General features: G+C 31.3%; 1 protein-coding gene across 1 annotated transcript; it reads right to left on the bottom strand.

Annotated features, from left to right (window-relative positions):
• Positions 1 to 3,865: 3,865 nt before the first annotated feature.
• On the bottom strand, positions 3,866 to 20,113 carry LOC147814896 (uncharacterized). The gene is made up of 6 exons (XM_043053957.3): positions 19,797 to 20,113; positions 14,736 to 14,840; positions 9,295 to 9,396; positions 7,923 to 8,045; positions 7,085 to 7,181; positions 3,866 to 3,991 (listed from the first exon to the last, which is right to left on the bottom strand). The coding sequence occupies exons 1-6, from the start codon at positions 19,975 to 19,977 to the stop codon at positions 3,979 to 3,981; spliced, it is 621 nt and encodes a 206-aa protein (XP_042909891.2). The 5' UTR covers positions 19,978 to 20,113; the 3' UTR covers positions 3,866 to 3,978.
• Positions 20,114 to 21,274: the final 1,161 nt, after the last annotated feature.

Below are 21,274 nucleotides of genomic sequence, written 5' to 3'. Positions count from 1 at the left end.
CAAAGCTCTCGTATCCTACACAAAGACGAATGCCGCAATAATTATTCGATCAAATGTATCAGCGGATATCTTAAATCTAATTCATATGCACGGGAAATATGGAAGGGGTTGCTGAACAACTTCGACAAAGTGTCGAGTGTAGAATTGGATACTCTCCTTCAGCAATTTTTCACTTTCAAAATAGAAAAGGGTGAAGATTTTATGAAATCTCTCGTACTTGCAAAGCGAACAGAAGATGAGTGGAGAAGGGAAGTTACCTCAAAATGTGCCCCATGTCGAGCATTCTATCGATTCTTCCAGATGATGAATACCCAAAGCTGAAAAGTCACCCGAGAGACTGATGGAACAAATAAAGATGCGCCTTCGAAGGCAAAGTGTGTGCATAAAAGAAGACGCCACAACAGCGTATGTAGCAAACGATGGGAAGAAATGGACGAAGGGGACAAGGTCTCAAATGGCGAGCCAATCTCAACCTTCAAGAACTAAGGGTATGAGTAAACTTAGTAAGGCCAATGACGGCGTGAAAAGCTTTTCGTGGCAACTGTTTCCGGTGCAATAAGTCACCGCACACGGGGAAATTTTGTCCTGATTTTCCAGACAAGCCAAAGACGTCAGGTAATAAAACCGAAACTTTTCTTGCAACTACTCATTCATTGTAGTGCATTTATTTGCCAGGATGACAGCAGCCAAAATGTGTGGCTCAAAGACGATGGAGCTACGACAACATCACAAATTCAGCTGAATATTTCAAGACGTATCGTCATTTTGACAAGCCAGATAATAGTAGTTGGTAACAAACAGACAATACCAGCGTATGGCTGACATGTGAGCAACTGTTAGAGTCTTTCAAAAGTCTATTGAGCTCAGTGATGCATTGTATGCACCAGATATCAGCAAAAATGTACTATCAGCTTCAAAGGCGATGAAACGAGGAATCTCAAACTTTGGAGATTCAGATGACATGGTTTGTCGTTTTTTCCGAAAAGAGAACCCCGACAATGTACTTTTAGAAGCTCCATGTTCATCAAGTGGACTGTTTGAATTACATACAAAACCGGTCAAGCCTGAAGGTGGTTCTGCTGCTTTAGCTTACCTGTATATGTCTAAGTATGTTGTTTTTAACATTAAACTCAAAGGTTTTAAAATAATTTTAGTAAGTCATTCAAGTGTACTCTCTTCCCCCAACCATAGCCAAAAACCTAAACCTGTTTTGTTCAAGTACAAATGATACGAAATTGATTATTATTATGTCAAGATAATGGATCTATGGTAATATTCTAATGATGAGAGAGAGAGAGAGAGTTAAAAGTTTACCTAGAGCTTTGTGCAACGCTTAGGATGTGTTACTTTATTTTCACATTTATTTACACAATAATAGCTAATGACATGACACACAATTTCGGTGTAAAATTGCCGGTCAACAAAGTGTTAAAACATTCATTTTCGCTGTAAACTCTTGCCTTAATTATTCTATCTAGTTATTATCAGTCGATCAAAAGAACTCCTCTCGGCTTTCGTCTGCAGCAGTGGCAGGGACTATGATTACGACATTTAACTTTTTAAAAAAGGGTTGCTGGGGACAATATTTAAGCAATGTTTTGACCCAGGTCGGTGCGAAAAAATGAATCCGGGAAGAGAGAAACTCCCCTCCTTGAAATGCTCTCTCATGGAACAGAGATGTCAACTGGCACCACTTTGTAAAAAAATATTTTCTAGTGGTAATGTAATTTAAGTTATTTTTAGTTTAGTATTTTCATTTTAAGTAATTTTTTCACCACTACCACTACTAAGCTAAATGACTGAAGAAAGTTAACGAAATGATAAAGAAATTCCTGGAAGTATGTGGGGAACAAATGACATATTTGAGAAAAAACAAATTCAAGAAAACACATATGTAGTCAAGTTACAGTGAGTAAATTATAGATATTTATTACCAATAACCTACTACAAAGTGATCAACCTAGAGAGGTAAATCTTAATTAAAATGTGCTGTGGCCATTCAAACTATAAAATTTCGGTCAACATAGAGAGGTAATCAATTTTTGAGGTTCTATTGTAGTTCTAATGAGCTGCGAGTTTTTCTTGTCCCAGTGTGAAGAAAAAAATCTCACTTCTATATACAAGTTCGGTGCAATGTTAAAAGCGAGAGATGCACATTTTTTTTATTGCAGCCACCAGATCAGTTAACTTTTTTGTGTTACAATATTCAAAAACAAAAGCACACGAAATTACTTATTTTTTAGCCAAACAAGTTTGCACTAACAACTATGAAATCATCACCTCAAACAAAAATAGGCAACAATTAATGTAAGGAAACTCTTGATTGCGTCGATTTCGATGAATTATGCGTCCAAATCTGCGCAATCGAAAAAATATTCAGCTAGTTTTGTAACATACTGTGTTTATCTTTTTCTTTAGTGGCGATGAAAATATTTGTCTGTCTAGAGGCATGAGAGGCGGTTAATTTTATTATTTAAGAAGACTCGTGCAAATATTTAATTTTTTTCGCATAAAAGTTGCTAACTAATTAACTTCGCTACATCATTTAATTAAAAAAAACACAGGTTGCATATACCAATAGAGTTCTTTGTTTTCTACTACTTGGCAAATTTTCATCTATGGGAACTCTCGAATCAGAACTTAACCACTTCAGACTATAAAAATCGTTTGTAGTGGATTTATTCTCTGTTATACTTCACCTGACTTGGAGCTTCATCCCTCTTCAGTCTATGAAAAACATTTGCAGTAAATTATCGGTTATACTTCACCTGAATTAGAACTTAACCCCACTTCAGTCTATGAGAAACATATGCAGTAAATTATCTGTTATACTTCACCTGAATTAGAACTTAACCCCACTTCAGTCTATGATAAACATTTGCAGTAAATTATCTGTTATACTTCACCTGAATTAGAACTTAACCCCACTTCAGTCTATGAGAAACATTTGCAGTAAATTATCGGTTATACTTCACCTGAATTAGAACTTAACCCCACTTCAGTCTATGAAAAACATTTGCAGTAAATTATCGGTTATACTTCACCTGAATTAGAACTTAACCCCACTTCAGTCTATGAAAAACATTTGCAGTAAATTATCGTTTATACTTCACCAGAATTAGAACTTAACCCCACTTCAGTCTATGAAAAACATTTGCAGTAAATTATCGTTTATACTTCACCAGAATTAGAACTTAACCCCACTTCAGTCTATGAAAAACATTTGCAGTAAATTATCGGTTATACTTCACCAGAATTAGAACTTAACCCCACTTCAGTCTATGAAAAACATTTGCAGTAAATTATCGTTTATACTTCACCAGAATTAGAACTTAACCCCACTTCAGTCTATGAAAAACATTTGCAGTAGATTTATTCCCTGTTATACTACTCCTGAATCGGAACCTAATCCCACTGTGGTCTATGTGAAACGTTTGCAGCTAATTATCTGTTATACAACTCCTGAATCGGAACCTAATCCCACTTCAGTCTATGAAAAACGGTTGCAGTAGTTTTTTTCTCTGCTATACTTCACCTGAATTGGAACTAACCACTATGAGAAACGTTTGCAGTAGATTTATTCTTTTACACTTTTAAGATGAGAAGCGTATCTGATATTTTAACCTAGGCAACCATGAGAAGGAATAGAAGCGTGTGAAAAAATATTTTTAATTCAAGACTTGTTATTTCGGATAACATTGGCATTGTTATTTTTTTAACATATTTAACACATTTTTTAACATTTTGATTAAAGATGGTGCAGCGATTTTTAGTGGTTTCAGCAAGGTGATATAAAGTGTTGTTACGCTTTTTCTTTTTCAACTATAACCTTCTGAGAATTAAAAAAATGAAAGATATCAAATTCTTTTTTTCATTTCTAATAATTTATTGCATTTTATGACTTAGACAAATATGAGTTTCTTAATTGTTCAAACAGATCCAAACAGTGATGAGACATACTTGAAGCAAGCTTATTTTCTAATCAGATGCTCTGAAAAAAAGAATAAAACATGTATTACAATTTTATAAATATATTCCATACTTTTTATTTTGAGGACAACACTGATGGTACAAAGAGTAAAAATATGGACCACGCTGAATAATCTTTGATTTAATGATCGGATTTTTACGTTTTAGGATTCCATCTTAAAGGTTCAAGGAGGTGACCTCAAATTTACTATTTAGTTAGTGCAGACGATAAGAATTACGAAATCAGGCACAAAAACGTACTTTTTCTGAACAAGCATACCTTTTTTATCTACGGAATCGAATTTCTTTTCCCTAAAATCTGAGAGCTGCAATCTGGGAGATATGGTCACACTGATTTGGACAGAAGTTCGGTCTAAAATTGGGACCTTAATGTTAATTTTACTTTTAACGTATTTTGGCATGTATCGAGAACTTTTCAAAGGATTAATACATTTTCTCTCAATTATGAAATGTGTTTTTTTAAAGATAATTTCATGCAAAAAAATTTTTTCAATGAATTTTTTTTATTTTATGTAATAGTTATCGAAAAATTTTAAATTGTTAGGTGCTTGAAAAAGTAGTACTTGCTAGTAGTAGTACAACGCTTGAAAAAGTAATACTTTTAAAATTTAATGTCTCAGGAACTATTTAACCAATTTTGCTCAAATTTAGTATTTTGCCATTTAAAATGGGTTTTTTTTAAAAAAAGAATTTACGGAATTGTATGCATTACAATTCAAAATTTATTCGACTATTAATAAATAAAATAACAAGGAATAACAAATATTTATACAGAGTTATATTTTTATGGAATTATCGCTGGATAAGTGACTTTATATAATTTATATCTATCATCATTATTTATGAATTTGCATTGATTACTATAATTGTGTAAAAAAATTTTCAATTTGTTTGAAAAGTTCTCTAGATCTGACAAAATACGCAAAAATTAAAATTAACGTTAAGGAATCTAAACTTTGAGCCGCTCTCTTGACAAGCAATTGTGACCCTATCGTCCAGATTGTGGCAACCCCCAACATTTCAGGGGTCAGACATCTGAATCTGTCGAAAAAAGTGGTACATTTATTCAGAAGTACATTTTTGTGCCTGATTTTATAACTTAAAATATCGTGAACAATAATTATTTAGCATGTTTGAGGTCACTCCGTCGAACTATTAAAATTGAACCCTAGAACGCGAAGATTTGATCATTAGATTGAAAGTTATTTAGAGTGATCCGTTTATATTTTTGCGCTCTGTACGCGAGATGTTAAGTACGTTTCGATCGTAACACCTAGTGAGTCTTTTGAAAAGGTATTTATTTTTTACCTCAGAAACAAGTTATAACGGGTAACTAGTCTCCCAAGAATTTTTGAAGAATTGGATATTAGGTTTTCAATACTCTTCTGTGAATGATTGTTTTGTTTTTTCCTCTTCTTTTTATTTAGCTCTTTCTCTTATTCCTCCCTCACACTTTTCATTGCTACAAGATGAATTGGGGAAAGTGGAACGCAATTTTCATTAATAAAAATATTTCTTTCAAAAAGTACATGCATATAATATGCCGCAATTTCGTTACAAAGCTTCTGTAACAAAATGTCAAAAACTATTTCGTTGATTAAATCCGGAAGGGGTGTTACACTAAGCATTACGGAGTTGATTGGTTTTAACGATGTAAACTCCGCCAAGTGACGTTAGGTGGGTATCTTGTGAAAACGTGGCATTTGTTTTTGTTAGCAACTGTTCTTTCCATCCTATTTCGAGTAAGCCAAGCCCGTCCTGTATAAATTCTCTTAAGTGCGACATTTTATATTCTTTCTCAGTGATTCTTTCACAAATATTTTCATTCCATCTCTATATGTTTTATGCTTAACAGAAAGACCCCGCACGAAGCCACGTAGAATATAAATAAACTAATTCTGCATCGAAGTTGCGAGGTACACAATTAAAAAATATATCACGGTTACAATAAAATATGTCAACAAATAATAAAACAAAGTAAAGTAAAAAGACGTAGACGACTCGGAATCATATTTAAGCAATTTCGATGTGTAATACGGTATTTAAAAGACTTCACATTTATTTACATCCTAATTTAAGTGGTGAAACTTAGCTCAATTTTAACACGCCATTTTGCTCATATGAGATTAGAAGGAGCTGACGTCATTGGTCACTGTGGGTATCCGGGATCTTCTTCTCGAAATGAAAGCACCCAATGAGGGAATCTGACGTAAAAATTAAAAATATATTTCGATATTAAAAGACGTGCAATAAACTTTTTTTTGATCAGATGGAGCTATAAGCTAGCAAACAGCACTAATGCTATCTTTAGAATACGTGACTTTTTTGGTCAGGTGGAGCTATAAGATAAGAAACATCACTAATGCTATGTTTAAAAAAATGAAATGTTTGAAATATTTTCTTGAACTATTTCCTTCATGAAATCTGGAAAAGGTGTTACATTAAGTATTTCGGAGTTGCTTGATCATTGCGATGTAAACGCTGCCAACGAGATAATTTTTCAGATGAAATTTTTAGAAGTAGGTTATGTCGCGTTGTTATCAAAATTATTCCAAGTTTCCCTTTTTACTATTTAAGTTTCTTTTACTAACATATCAACCCAGATCTTCACCTATCTAATATTTCTCGTTATCGTCATTGTAATCATTTCCACCCTCATTATTCTGTAATGTAATCATTTGCCACGCTCATTAAGATATTTTTCAAAGATATTTCAGTATTATTAACTGTTAACTGTTTTAAACTATAAGAAAAGTGAAAATTTTAAACATTGTATTCTATCCTGCCGTTATCGTATCTGGGTTTAAGAAAGCACAAGTAGATTAAATATTAAAAAAAATCCTTATATGTTTAAAAAAAATTAAAACAATTGGCCCAACTTTTTCTTGTGATCTTCAGAATAGTTGTTTTCTGAAGCTGTTTCATTGAGTAAAAAATATATTAAACATAAAAATTAAATATAAACGTCAGTTAACATACAAATGCCTGCAATGTTATTCATTCATTTCTTTTATATTGCATAAAAATTTGTCAACGTCAAATAAGTTTAAAGTTATCATATGGTAAGTTCTAGAATTAGGCTTTCTTCTGATACCTTTTGCGGCAAATGATGATGGTACAAACGATGATGATGAGGGCAAAAAGCACGGATTCAACGTAAATTGCAATTCTCCATCCACCAACCGAAGGTACTGAAAAGAAGAAAAAAATGACATTAGGTGTGTATCGATTACGTGTGATTTGGTTCAACGGTTGGTATTATTTGTTTAAATTGTTCAATCCTTATAAGAAGATGATTGAAGACGAAATCATGCCACGAGTTATAAATGATTACGCTAAATGAGAGAGAGGACAAAAAGTGGATTTTTAAAAAGAAAAACTAATCAAAAAATTTTAAAACAAATATTTAAAAAGAAAATTCAAAAGCCGGTGGACAAGGAAAAGATACAAACTCGTCATCATCTCACACGATTATATCCGAAAAAAAGAGTACTTTCTGATATTGAATTATTATAGCCAAAGCAAAATATATTAATTCAATAGTAGCCTTTGATTACAAAATCTAACCGCAATGTTTAATTGAGGTGGTAGGTGAGTTGAAAAAGATTTTAGAAGAACTGATTAATTAAAGTTAGATAGCGAATTATTGTTTAATCAAAGAAATAAAGCTATTGATTATCTGGAATGATAGTATATATGGAAAAATTCTATTAAGAAAGACGGAAATACAAAATTTCAAAATTGTCTGTGACAGCATCTTTAGGCTTGAAAGTGTTTTAAAAAAATTATTCTTTATTTTGAAATCACTTAGCTTGCTTTAATCGACTTGTCAGATTTCTTAACCGTCTTTCCCTCACGTTTATTTGCGATACCAAGCGCGTATAATTTTTATATTCCTAATTTTTCTATAATGAATTTATAAAAGTATTTACGTTTGCAGTATTCGTTCACAAACCACGTTCTTCTTTGAGCTACGTAACCGGGCACACATGTGCATCTAGTATATTTGTCAAAAGTTAGTTCACAGGAAATGCTATTTGGTCCACAATCACATCCTGCAAAAACAAAACTAAATTGTAATATGTACACGTCACAGGTATATTTGCTAAAATAATCTAAATAACTTTCAAATTAAACCATCGTAACTGTTTTTGATTCCAATATTTTAAACATATTTTCTGAACTTTATTTTTAATTCTTTACATAAACCAATAACATGCGTTTAAGACGGAACAATAGTAATCCAGAAAACACTTTTTAGCTGGTTCTATGCAATTGGTTTGTCTTATATTTTTATTTTTGCTGGCTTTAATCATATTGCAAAACTCATATTTTTATTTGTATTTTTTACCACCTTTTTTTGAATTAATTAGGCGAGAGAGCAAAGGGTAACATGCACTTCTGCAACATTTCAGAATAAATAATATTACTTTGCAAGCATGTAGTACTTTACTTCCCAAAATAATTAATTGTGAAAATGAAAGTATAAAATCAATTTGTATTTTTTTTGGTTTAAATACACCTTAAAAATAGGTTTAACGTTGAATCTATGTATTTCGGGACAGCATCTATATCGTACCTACGTCAAAAACCTATCGTACGTCATAATTCTTGTTAATTGCATTAGTTAACAGGGGGTAAATTTCTTCATCCTTAAGGAAACTCTGATGCAAAATTGGATGATATTACAATTATTATTGCTCTGAAAACTCTTAAAACAGTGTATAGTTCGCAGTGAAAAATTGAGATTCATTGTACCTTATCCGGAATTATTAATCAACCAGCAAAAAAAAAAAAAAAAAAAAAAAAAATTCATTGAGGCTACAATCAAACCACAAAATTTACAGTTCCTTCTGTTCCCGACAGATTCTAGTTTCCCTCGTGATAACCGAGATTCTAATTTCTCTCGTGATGCATAACAATGAAATGAGAGTTATTTACCGAAACGAGATTAAAAGGATACACGAAATCATTTTCAAATTATATCTATATTATATCTAGCATGGACGATTTCTGGAAACTTTTTAAATCTATAAAAATCTATCTTTAGCACGATGATGTGTATTGTGTCAGAAATTGGAATCATATTTCATAACAAGAAAACAATTATATTTTATAAGAAAAAAAAACATTTCTTTAAAGTGTCAGAAACTTCATACATCGAAGCTGGCCGAACCAAATGCTAATAAACAGCTAATATACAGCATTGTGGAAACCAAGACCTATAGGAACTATTATTTTAATAGATAACAAGAAATTATCATTATCAGGAATTTCAAATATATCAAATTGTGTTTAACTTACTTTCGCATTTACCATGTTCAGCAATGTATCCCTCTCTACAAGTGCATACTTTAAACGAACCATTTAAGTGGCAACTTATTGCATCATATCCACAATCACATTCTACCATAAAATGAAAACAATATTTAATTTTTAAATAAGGGAAATGCAATGTATAAGTGACAATTTTCGGTTTGTTAAGCTGAGATTGAATACAAAACATCACCGAATCACTAATTTTGCATTCCAATAAACTGCAATTTTAAAAAAAAGCTAAATAACACAACCTTACTTTTTTGATTAACTGGGACCGTTATCTGTCCAGATTACCTGAAAGTTCTATAATAAATTATAAAAATTTCTTAAATTTTGGGAATTCTGATTATTTCTATCATATTTTATTTTTTATCGGCATAATTGAAACACGAAGGTGTATCTTCCAATCAAGTTAAATCGAGATGCATCGGAATTCTGGCTTTTTTAAAGTATAAAAACTAACAATGCGTTTGAACGTTTCTGCTGGAGCGATGCTACATCGTTCTCTGATATCCATATAAATCGCGTTGTAGGAAGGTTCTATCGACGAAAAATCATACCCAACCTTAAATAAAAACAATATAGAGTATTTATGATTAATTACAATTATAGGTATACTATCCACAATTATGCTATATATATATATATATATATATATATGTAACATAAAAAGCTTCTATTAATCTTTTTACGTTAGTTTCTTTGCTATAAAACTTCATCCTAATTAATTATTCTAAACGAAATACTTTCTCACACTTTTAAAAGCCACATCCTGTTCTTAAATCTATTTTTGGCTCAACTATGCATTTAATTAAGAGCAGGACATATCTCCCTATGCTCTGTGTGGGAAAAGCTAGTTTTCTTTCATAAACCAATAGTAATCCTTATCACTTCCCTTTTCCCCTCAAATATAACAAAATAGAGGGAAATTCCTTTGCTACTTTCCCTAGGATAAAAACTTAAGCACACAGTTTTTGAGTGCGATTTGGAGCTCCGCCTTTGCTAGAAAATGTCTTAAATATACTATGTGAAGTTAATAAAATATTTTTTGCCTTCCAACTGCTATCTGCGTGGCCTAACATCACTCACCATGACTGCTACCATTTCAAGCCGGCAGGATACGAACCTGCGCGGGGGTCTTAAACTTCAGATTAAAGACCAAGTGTCAAACTTTTTATTATCTCATTGAAATAAAAATACTGAAGTCTTAAACTTCAGATTAAAGACCATTGTGTCAAAAATTTTTTTACATTTTATATTGAAAATTTTTTTGATAAAAAGTGTCAGTTTGTATTTTTATATCTCATATCACTTGCATTTTCATATTTTTGTATCTTTCTTGTTATTGAATATGAATATTTACATCTTTTAGGAAATTTTTGTAGATTTTCTTGTCTTAAGTGAAAAGTTTATTTTATTTGTGTTAGTATGAGGAATAACTTTATTTACTGTGATTATAAAGAAGGACTGAAAAAACTTAATCACAAACAATTTTTTGAAAATGGAGATCTAACACTTCATTTCGATAGTAGCGCTACTTCAAATTTTTTTTTCTTCCTCTAGCACTGTATGAAAATTTTTTTTACATAGTGTGCAAGTGTGTTTTTTTTATAATTCATGTTACTTTATATCTTGTTGATTTTACAAATATTATTATTATTATTTTAATTGTGTCATCATAAAGAAAGTTTTGCAAAGGGATAATTTTAAAAAATTTTTTGATGTTAGTTAAAATTTTTCGGCGAGGGGGGATGTAACATAAAAAGCTTCTATTAATCTTTTTACGTTAGTTTCTTTGCTATAAAACTTCATCCTAATTAATTATTCTAAACGAAATACTTTCTCACACTTTTAAAAGCCACATCCTGTTCTTAAATCTATTTTTGGCTCAACTATGCATTTAATTAAGAGCAGGACATATCTCCCTATGCTCTGTGTGGGAAAAGCTAGTTTTCTTTCATAAACCAATAGTAATCCTTATCACTTCCCTTTTCCCCTCAAATATAACAAAATAGAGGGAAATTCCTTTGCTACTTTCCCTAGGATAAAAACTTAAGCACACAGTTTTTGAGTGCGATTTGGAGCTCCGCCTTTGCTAGAAAATGTCTTAAATATACTATGTGAAGTTAATAAAATATTTTTTGCCTTCCAACTGCTATCTGCGTGGCCTAACATCACTCACCATGACTGCTACCATTTCATATATATATATATATATATATATATATATATATATATATATATATATATATATATATATATATATATATATATATATATATATATATATATAATATATATATATATATATCTATATATATATATATATATATATATATATATAGGTGATTCTCACGAAACATGACAATTCGGACAAAAAAATTTCTTGAAATTTAAAGTCTTCAAAATAATCTAAATTTATTTTGTGTGCTTCTTTAGTTACACTTATTAATACCTTAAAGACAGCAGTGTAGTTTATTGACATTTGCTCGAGAAAAAAAATAAAATAGAAATTCACCAAATCTTGAATGCCTAACTGTTTTGGTCATAAACCACTAAATAAAAGTAGCCAGGAAAATGACACATTTTCTTGGGACAAACAAATTATTGACAGCAAAAATGATTTTAAACGAAGTTTTTGTAAATATTACCCTCTGCGTGTATTCTAGAAATGCTTACAACGGATGAGATAAAAAAAAAATTAGACATTGAAAAATTTATGGGAAGTTTTGAAGCTATTTATTATTGGAAACATTGTTTGGGACATGCCAGGAAAATGACATTTTGAAGTTCAATTAAATTTTTTAACTATACAAAGCAGTCATTGCTAGTGCACAGAGTCATTTTAAAATGTTAACAGCGATGTTATTTATCAATTTTTTTTAAAAAAAAATTCTTTAAGTATAATAGTATTAGATCTTGGAGCAAGGGACAGTAAATTGTCATATTTCGTGAGAATCAACCATATATATATATTACAGGTTATATAGGTTACAATATACATTCTTATGTGACACCATAAACTCTGGTATATATTTATTTGAAACAATATAGTTATTATTCATCCCATAGTCGTAAGTAGCATTTAAAGTAGTATTGAACTCTTAGTTATGCTTTAAGTAACGATTTTAAATATTTTTGCATTTTTATAGAAATAAAAACGTATTTACGACGTAATTATTTATATTTATTATTTATCCTAAGTGAATAAATGCCTTTAAGCATGAAATGAATAACCTCCTGAATTTAGGATACCCTGTGCTTAGTAACCGTTAAATATTCAATTGCTTAAGTCAGAAGCTCATACTTCTGAATTTAAAGAGTACAACTTGGATTGTTTTATGCCTATACTATTATTTATGAAGTCATTGCTGAATTACGATGATCCTTACTTTTATACGAATGCAAATGGATTAAAACAGCGTTATAGAATTCATGACAAATAGAAGTTTCCGGATGCATAAATCAGACCCTTAGCAACTTTCAATGTGTGAGATAGAAGCAATGTTATTTGACGAATATTATTTTATTGTGGTACAAAGACAGTTCCATAATATGACTAGCCATAACACAATTGAAAAGCAAATAGTAGAGCTTAGTTGCCGTTGCTAAAATTAGAGACTTAGCGTCTTCTAACTCAGAAGACCACATTTCATTCTGTTTTATAGTTAAACTATCAGCCGTTGGTGACCGGCTTGGTCAACTTTAAGGGTAACTAAGCCAAATGCACTGCCTAGTTGGGTTAAATATTCTAATTCTTCAAGCCACCAATCCTAACACCTTAATTAGTTTTTAGCAATATGCATTAACCAAATCTTTCCACCGTCTAGCTTTTGCCTGCGTGGAAGTACTTTGATTTCAATTGACCTTGACGTATTGAACTTTAGTAATAATTTAAAATTTTTCAGACGGCGATGAAACCACAAAAAATACCACAAAAAAGTATGAGTTAAGGACAGTTCAGCATAGTCGTGAGTTTTTATAATTATTGCATGTTTTGCACGAGCTTGTAGGCAATACTTTTATATTTAAGAATGCATATATTTTATTCAGGAGATTTTTAATATACTTCCTATTTGTATTTATTTTTAACGTATTGCATTACAATGTTAATCAATTTATACACGAACGTAAGCATATGCGAACTGGTTTTAGCCGCGTGAAATATATATATATATATATATATATATATATATATATATATATATATATATATATATATATATATATATATATATATATATATATATATATATATATATATATACATTTGTTTATTTATTATCTCTTTCATTTTTCTATCGTAACTACGGCTTTGACTTACATTTTGAATTATTCATATTTTAAAAAAAAAATCATTCTTTACATTCCCTGTCAATAGTAATTACAAAAAAAAATAGGCTTGAAAAAACTTCTAATTTCAGTATCTTTTAATAAAACATTTGTCAACACGTTTTTTATTTTCAGCTACCCAAGGCAATCCTGCTATTACTACTTATGCTATTTAATTACTTATAATATTTCTACTTATATTTCTACTTATCTACTACTCATACTATTTGGTCAAACAATAATTTTTCGATATACTGCTGCATACCAAACATGTTACAATTGTGTTTGCATTACTTTAAAAATATGGAGGTTATATATTCAGCTAAAAGAGATTTTTATGGTCAGATTTTTAAAGTTTGTGTTATGGTCGGTACTTTTTATGGTTTTTACTCTTTTATTAATTCTAATATTTATAACCAATTGGTATTAATATTTATAACCAACTGCACATTGGTCATTATAGTTTTGCAAATAATTTTCTGGACATGTACACACTTTTTTGTTATATTTGAAAGCGCACAATGTAGCATGGAGTCCACAATAACACCCTGTTGAATAATAGTTTTCTTTTTTACTATGTTTTAAACGCATTTACTTCAATACAATATAACAATAATAATTTAACAGTAAATTGTTAGTGAACGATAATTGCTATAGTGAAGTATAATAGCTCTATAATTCAGTTCTATAATCTGCAATTCTGAATGCATCGCAATTGGTATAAACTATAATAATTTCGTCGTTGGATTGACGGGCAAAATTCTCTCACGAAAATTTGATTTTTTTTTTTTTACACATTGAAAATTCCTTACATAGATATAAAAGCCTGAACTAGGAAGATATTTTATGTAATTTTGTTGAAGCAAATTTTATTTAAAAGAATAAAAGTTTCAAAGTTTGAATACTGTTTTCATATGCAGCTAGTTTTCATAATGATTTTGTTAACTTATTCTTACTAGTTTACATCATACAAAATACATAAGTAATAAAAACTTCTCATAAAATTAAAGGTCGATATGATACACATAATATTATAAATAACATTGCAAATAGGTAAAATTTATTAAGAATATTATAAAGCAAAGAGTCATTACTTTCACACTTGTCATTGTTTTGAGCGTAATCAGCTCCGCAGTCGCAAATTTTTACACCATATGTGTTATAGTGGCAATATATTGATCCAATTCCACAGTCACATTCTAGAACAAAAATATATCCACATAAATTACTTAGATTTTTCATGTAGTTGAAACGTATAGAGTAAATATAGTTTGATTTTCGAAGGAAATGATTTTACAAAAAAATATAGTGAATGAAATAATCTTCTGTAAAATCTTCGAAGTTGAATACCGTATATGAAATAATCCCAGCATAAATTTTGACCTGATAAAAGTACTTTCGCTTACCAAGTTGTACCAAGCTTACCAAGGAGTTGTTGTCTCCATAGAGCTAATTTTAGAAAAATGGAATATATCACGTAAATATATTATATCACGTTAAATTGAGATAGCTCAATGAGTGGAATGCGATTTTCTCTAATTGCATAGTTTATTGTGACTACGTACACTGTAGTCCCTTCTTGAAAACTTGAAAAAAGTTCATTAGAACTTTTTTTTAAAGTTTTCATTAAAAGAATGTAAAATAATTCAATACTATTGCACCTTTTGTTTGTAATACCGCTTTTATTAACTTCTGTACTAAAAAGTGGTTGAATGCAAATGCAATGCTATATTTACGCTAAGTATACGTGCTATTATAAGAATTATTTAAATAGATATTACATACGAAAATCAAGTGTTAGATATTACATCAAAAATAATTGATTGTCACTGGAGCATCGCGTCCTGAAATTCGGACAAACCAAACAAGCAAGTGCTCCCAAAATGTGGAGAGGTAAAAAGAGGGGTTTATTTGATTTATGGAAAATTTTGGACAAAATACATTGTGCATGCTAAAGAAGGAAATGAAATAAAATATGTTTCTTTGTTTCTTTTGCTTGAATAAAAGATTATCTTCGTATGCGTTTATTTATTTTGAGTATTTCTTGAAAATAAAATAATGGAATCATCGAAATTAATGAATGTTAATGTACAGTAGGTACAAAAAAATAATATATGGCTTTTTAATATAATTAAATTTGCGACTTAAAATTGGATTTCTCAGGAGCGAACTAACCGATTTTACTCAAACTTGTATTTTGTCGTATGAAATTACATTCTTTAAATTAATGTAAAATCTGTACATCTTTCCCTTCAAAGTGTTTTTTTGTTGATATTATTAAATAAAGTAATAATAAATAATATTTAATTTTTTTGCATTGAATTATCTTTGAATAAATAAGTTTTATGTTGGCGTGAAAATTTTTTTTTTCTCTTCAGAATAAAACGATCACGGGGCATGGTGAAATACGCAAAAAGTAAAACTAAGGTGAAAGGGTTCGACCGCGCTTTCTTGACTTTATTTCAGTTTCTGACTTACTTTTGCGCAAAATCCATTTTTACTGGAAATTTTCTCACCTTAATTTTTACAGTAAGTAAATTATAATAATTTAACAATATATATTGATATAAAAATTACAATATATCAGATTTTTTGTTCCGTAAAATTTAATAGAAAAAAAAAAAGAATTTTCGGTTAAAAGTACTGTTCCCCTAAATGCCGGTACTTTTTATCGTAAATTGATACGAAATTTGTTACAGTGAAACTGCTAGTATGTAAGACCTATAATATGAGATAAAAACAGAAATGGAAAGGCAACAGAGAAGTAAACAAAAAAATTTAAGAAAAAAATTATTTATTAAAAATTTAAATGCAAATTTAAATATAATTCAAAATTAAAAACAATTTAATAACGAAGAGTTTTAATATATCGTCTTTAGTTCACACTATTATACCTTCAAAAATAGTGCTTTCTAATATTATATTATTATAGTCCAAAAACCGTAAGCCGTAATTTGCTATAATTTAAATAACTAAACTGATTTAACATTAATTTGATCCAAATTCACGATGTTCTGCGAACCGAAATACAATTCCATTACTTGTTTCTTTCTATTTCATAAACTGGAGGCATAAATAGTTACAAAGATTGTCGTAAGATTACGCTGAAGAATGAAAACAATTATGAAACAATTGTGTCAGAATTTTTGCAATGGCAACATCGTGTAGTAAATATAAAGTTTACAGACGACCGAGCAAAATATCAGTTACAATACTCTAGGAAGCAGAAAAGGCATTGTTTTTATAGTTTTTTTTGTAATCAGTTGCGCGCCTGGGGCTTGAGCGGCTACCACGCGCGACGGCAGGTGGTGGATAGCCGAATGTCCTGTAGCACTGACAGGATAGCCTCTGAATAACAAATAGGAGGTCGCGAACCAACTCCCGTAATCCAGGTGTTACGCGACCCGTGCCTTGGGTGAATGGCACTGCGGTTATAGTGTCTTAACGGAGCCTCTAGTTTGACTGGCGAACATCTAGAGTAATTGCCTTGCATTGAACTCAGGCAATGCTGGGCTGACTTTCTTTACCTGAGCTTTTTATTTGAGGTAATTTATGGCTGAAAATGACAAAAATACAACTAAAATTACTGCATTTGCAGGTGAAAATCCCAAAGTAGACCTTTCTGCAAAAGGAAAGGAAACTAGGGAAAAACCAACTGAAGGAGAAAACATGAACCCTTCATCAAAAGAGGTAGAAATGACCTCTACCCAATCAACATCTCAAGTGGGGCAGGAAGCTATTAATAGCATGACTGCCTCCATGGATGGGATCAAACTTAAAAAAAGACTGTCTGGTGCACAGAAAAAGAAACTTGCCCGAGAAAAGAAGATGGCTGAAGGTACCTGGGTAGAAAAACCCAAACCAAAACAGAGAGGCGAGAAAAGACAAAGACAAAGGATGGAACAAGATGTAGCCCCAAAGGCTGCCAGGAAAGAAGGACCTGAAGGTATAACCTTTAAGGAAGCTCTAACGGCAGTTAAAATGGCTGTGATTCTTGAAGGACATCCTCTTGAGCATTTATCCGAAGAACAGGCCTTAGACCTTGAGTTCTTGATAACTGAAAAAAATTTCTAGAAATGAAGAGGGTTTTGTTCCCACTTTTCTTTCTTGCAGACTAGAAAATGGGGCACTTATCATCAACTGTGCAGATCTGGGGAGCTCTAAGTGGCTGGAACAGATTGTAGTTGAGTTAAACCCATGGCAGGAGCAAGCTCTCTTGGTAGGAGAGGCAAGGAAACTTCTCAGAACCACTAAGATCATTGCTAAACTGCCAAAAGTCTGTAGTAAACTGGAGCCCAAAGAGGTCCTGAGAAAGATTGAAGCACAAAATGGTGGGCTTACTCCAACCGAATGGAACATACTTCATCGGAAGAATGAACCATCAGGACAGACCATCGTCCTTAGCGTGCCTGAACTGGACGCGGCTACACTTGGCAAAAGGGGGTATAAATTTTATATCGGACTTCACCAAGTTCAAGCCAAAGTCCTAGACAAATCTTCCAAAAACGATGGGGGTGAAGGTTCTTCAAGCCAACATCCACCACAGTAGAAGTGGCACCACAAACCTCACCAAGAAATTTCTTGATGAGGATTTTCACCTGGCCCTGATCCAAGAACCTTGGCTTGTCAGGGGAAAAATCAGTGGCCTCAAAGGAACAAAAGGTAAGCTCATTTATAATCTTAATAGTGAAGCTAGAACATGTATCCTAATAAATAAAGATATTAAGGTTCTACCTCTAACAGATTTTATTCATAGAGATTTAACAGCAGTGAAAGTCAGACTCAACATAGAGGGAAGAGACCGAGAAATTGTTTTTTGCTCAGTCTACCTACCCTATGAAGAGAAGGCTCCACCTGATCAAACACTGCACAAACTCCTGCAGTTTTATGCAGAAAACAGCTTTCAGGTAGTCTTAGGGCTGGACTGCAATGCTAACCATACTGTCTGGGGCAGCACAGACACAAATAAAAGAGGTGAGTGTTTTTTTAGAATTTATTCTTAATTACAATTTAGATATTTTGAACAAGGGCAATGACCCTACTTTCATAACTTCTAATCGTTCTGAAGTAATTGACATTACTATAGCAACACCGGCTATTAGTAAAAATATCACGAAATGGAAAGTAGATGGGAGACCATCAGGTTCCGACCATCAAAACATCCATTTTGAAATAAACTCCAATATAAATATTGACCGCTGCTTCAGAGACCCCATGAGAACAAATTGGAAGAAATTCCAAGACGATATCATGGGACTGACTGAACTGGGAGAAAATTATATTAGAGATAATTATGATCTAGAAATTGCAGCAGAAACTCGCAGGTTGTGTACAACCATATCACTGAACAAGTCAGTCAAGCAGCCTTGATGGCTCTTTACTCATTTTAAGTTAAATCAAAAATTGTTCTGGAATGCAAGAATCTCCTAATAGAACTGGCAAAAAGGAATAAAATCATTCTTATTTGGGTACCAGGGCATATGGGAATTGATGGTAATGAAAGAGCTGATGAACTCGCATGACAGGGATCCTCTTTCAATCCAATAGGAACGAAACCCTTCTGTGGAATCAATATGAAGACTACAAAGAAGGCCGTCCTAAAATGGGAAAAACAGGAGATGAACAAAGTTTGGCGCAATTCTCCTGGACAAAAACATGCTAAAAGCATGATCAGCAGCCCTTCTGCAAAAATTGCTTCTGAAATTCTTAGGAAATTCTCTGTTTTACTGTGGAGTGTAAAATGTTTTACTCACAAGAACAACTAAAGCAACGTTTAGAAACAATTAACAAGCAATTGACAAATTACACACTAAAACTAAAAATACAAGTTTAATAAAATTAATGTTGACTAAATTGGTACAAAATTAACTGATACCTATACAGAAATTTTAATTACTACTAGATTCAGAACTAAAAATACTAAAACCTGTTTCATTGCGTTAGGAACGTTATAAACATTTCCAATTTTATCAGGCAAGCAAATGATTTCCGATGTTTCCTGTCCTGTTTTCCTCAATCTTCCTCGACCTTTCTACCTCATTCACTTAAATTTTAATTTGTGAGATCCTTATCTGCATATTATGTTTTTAATATTTTTACAAGATACCTAAATATAAATATTTTTTGTTGATTAAGAGTAAAATACAAGTACTCACCCAGTTCATAATAACTCTCGTTTTTTAATCCAAGTATGTTTTCGGATTCGATTTTAAGTGCTTGCAATACATTTTCATTCTGTTCATCTAAAATGTCTGTAACATTTTTAGCTTGAACAGAAACTTGGTCAAAAAGATAAACCCCCAAGAGGAATGAGACTGATAGGCAGCATGCAACCATTTTTCAGACTTTTCTATTTAATTCTTCATAACTAAAGCACTAATTTAAGTGATCTAATTTGTCGAAGATAGAAAAATGCATCAATTTGGATTGCCATATATTTATTGATACATTAACTGGATAATTTGTTGCAGGGAGAAACAGTTTGATAAGACATATCCTTATCACCTTATCAGGTTGCCAAGCAAAGTGTTAATTGCTAGGGAAGAAAAGAAATCAGTATTTATTAAAAAAAATGCTTTTGCTTTTGTAATTAACAATTAATTTATCTTTTGTAATTTATAATAAAGAAAACGACGCTGTTGAATTTTTTAAACTACTGATTTAATTTTTATGTTTTGTATAGCTCTACACTAACCTAATGTAATTATAAACTAAAAATCATCTATGGTGTAGTTTAACATAGGAGAGATGAAACCCAATAATACGCTGAAGTCATCCTTCGGATTATTGTATCCGATATTATTACAATGTACCATATTTGGTTTTGTGTTTTGATTAGTTGTTAGCTTAACAATAATAGCGTTATCTTAAACATAAACATTTATAATACTCGCAATTATACTTATAAATGAGTGAAATTATAGAATATTAAGGCTAGTACTTTGAAAGGTATGTGTATTGAAAAAGGTAATTAGGCTAAAAAAAAAATTCGTCATCAATTTTTACCAAAAGTCTAAAATTGTTTTTTTTTTCTTTCTAAAGTAATATAAAGTGTGTTATATAGTGTGAGCTGTTAACATTTATGTTAAGATTTTTTGAAGAAAATAAAATTAATCAAGATTTCACGAATGATAAGGAAGAAGGGATTAAAAATATAAAATCCTGTTTGATTGACGGAGGAAACAGAGAAAAGTTGAAAGACAAAAAAACTTCACTGTTTCTTTCGGCAACGAAATTGGTTTGAACATTTTCCTTTTTGTGTGTCTCACTTCAGATTCGACACGTTGCGATATCACGTTTTTCTGCTCTCTTATATAACGAACCCTGATGTTTATACTTTTTATCTTTGTTTCCGACGAAGATCCTAGTATACTTCTTGCAGTGGTCCGGGCTTCAAATGGTGGATATTCTAGATTTTAACTAGTGGTAGGATTTATATGACTGAAATGAATGTTCTGTAAATGCTGATCGCTCTTAGAAATAGCATTTTTTCATGAACGACTCAAACCTGCTATAAAGCTTAAGTAGCAAAAAACATGTGGTTAAGTACTTAGCATTAATCCGTTAAATATTAAGTAAATACTCTAATAAATATTTATAAGTATCACTTTAAGTTATTTGAAGACAAAAAAAT

This window comes from Parasteatoda tepidariorum, chromosome 2 (genome assembly GCF_982258835.1).
Source record: "Parasteatoda tepidariorum strain Cologne lab strain chromosome 2, Ptep-v5.0, whole genome shotgun sequence".
Lineage (NCBI taxonomy): Eukaryota > Metazoa > Arthropoda > Arachnida > Araneae > Theridiidae > Parasteatoda > Parasteatoda tepidariorum.
Note: the sequence above shows the minus strand (reverse complement) of the source record. Positions and strands in the feature narration are given on the sequence as shown.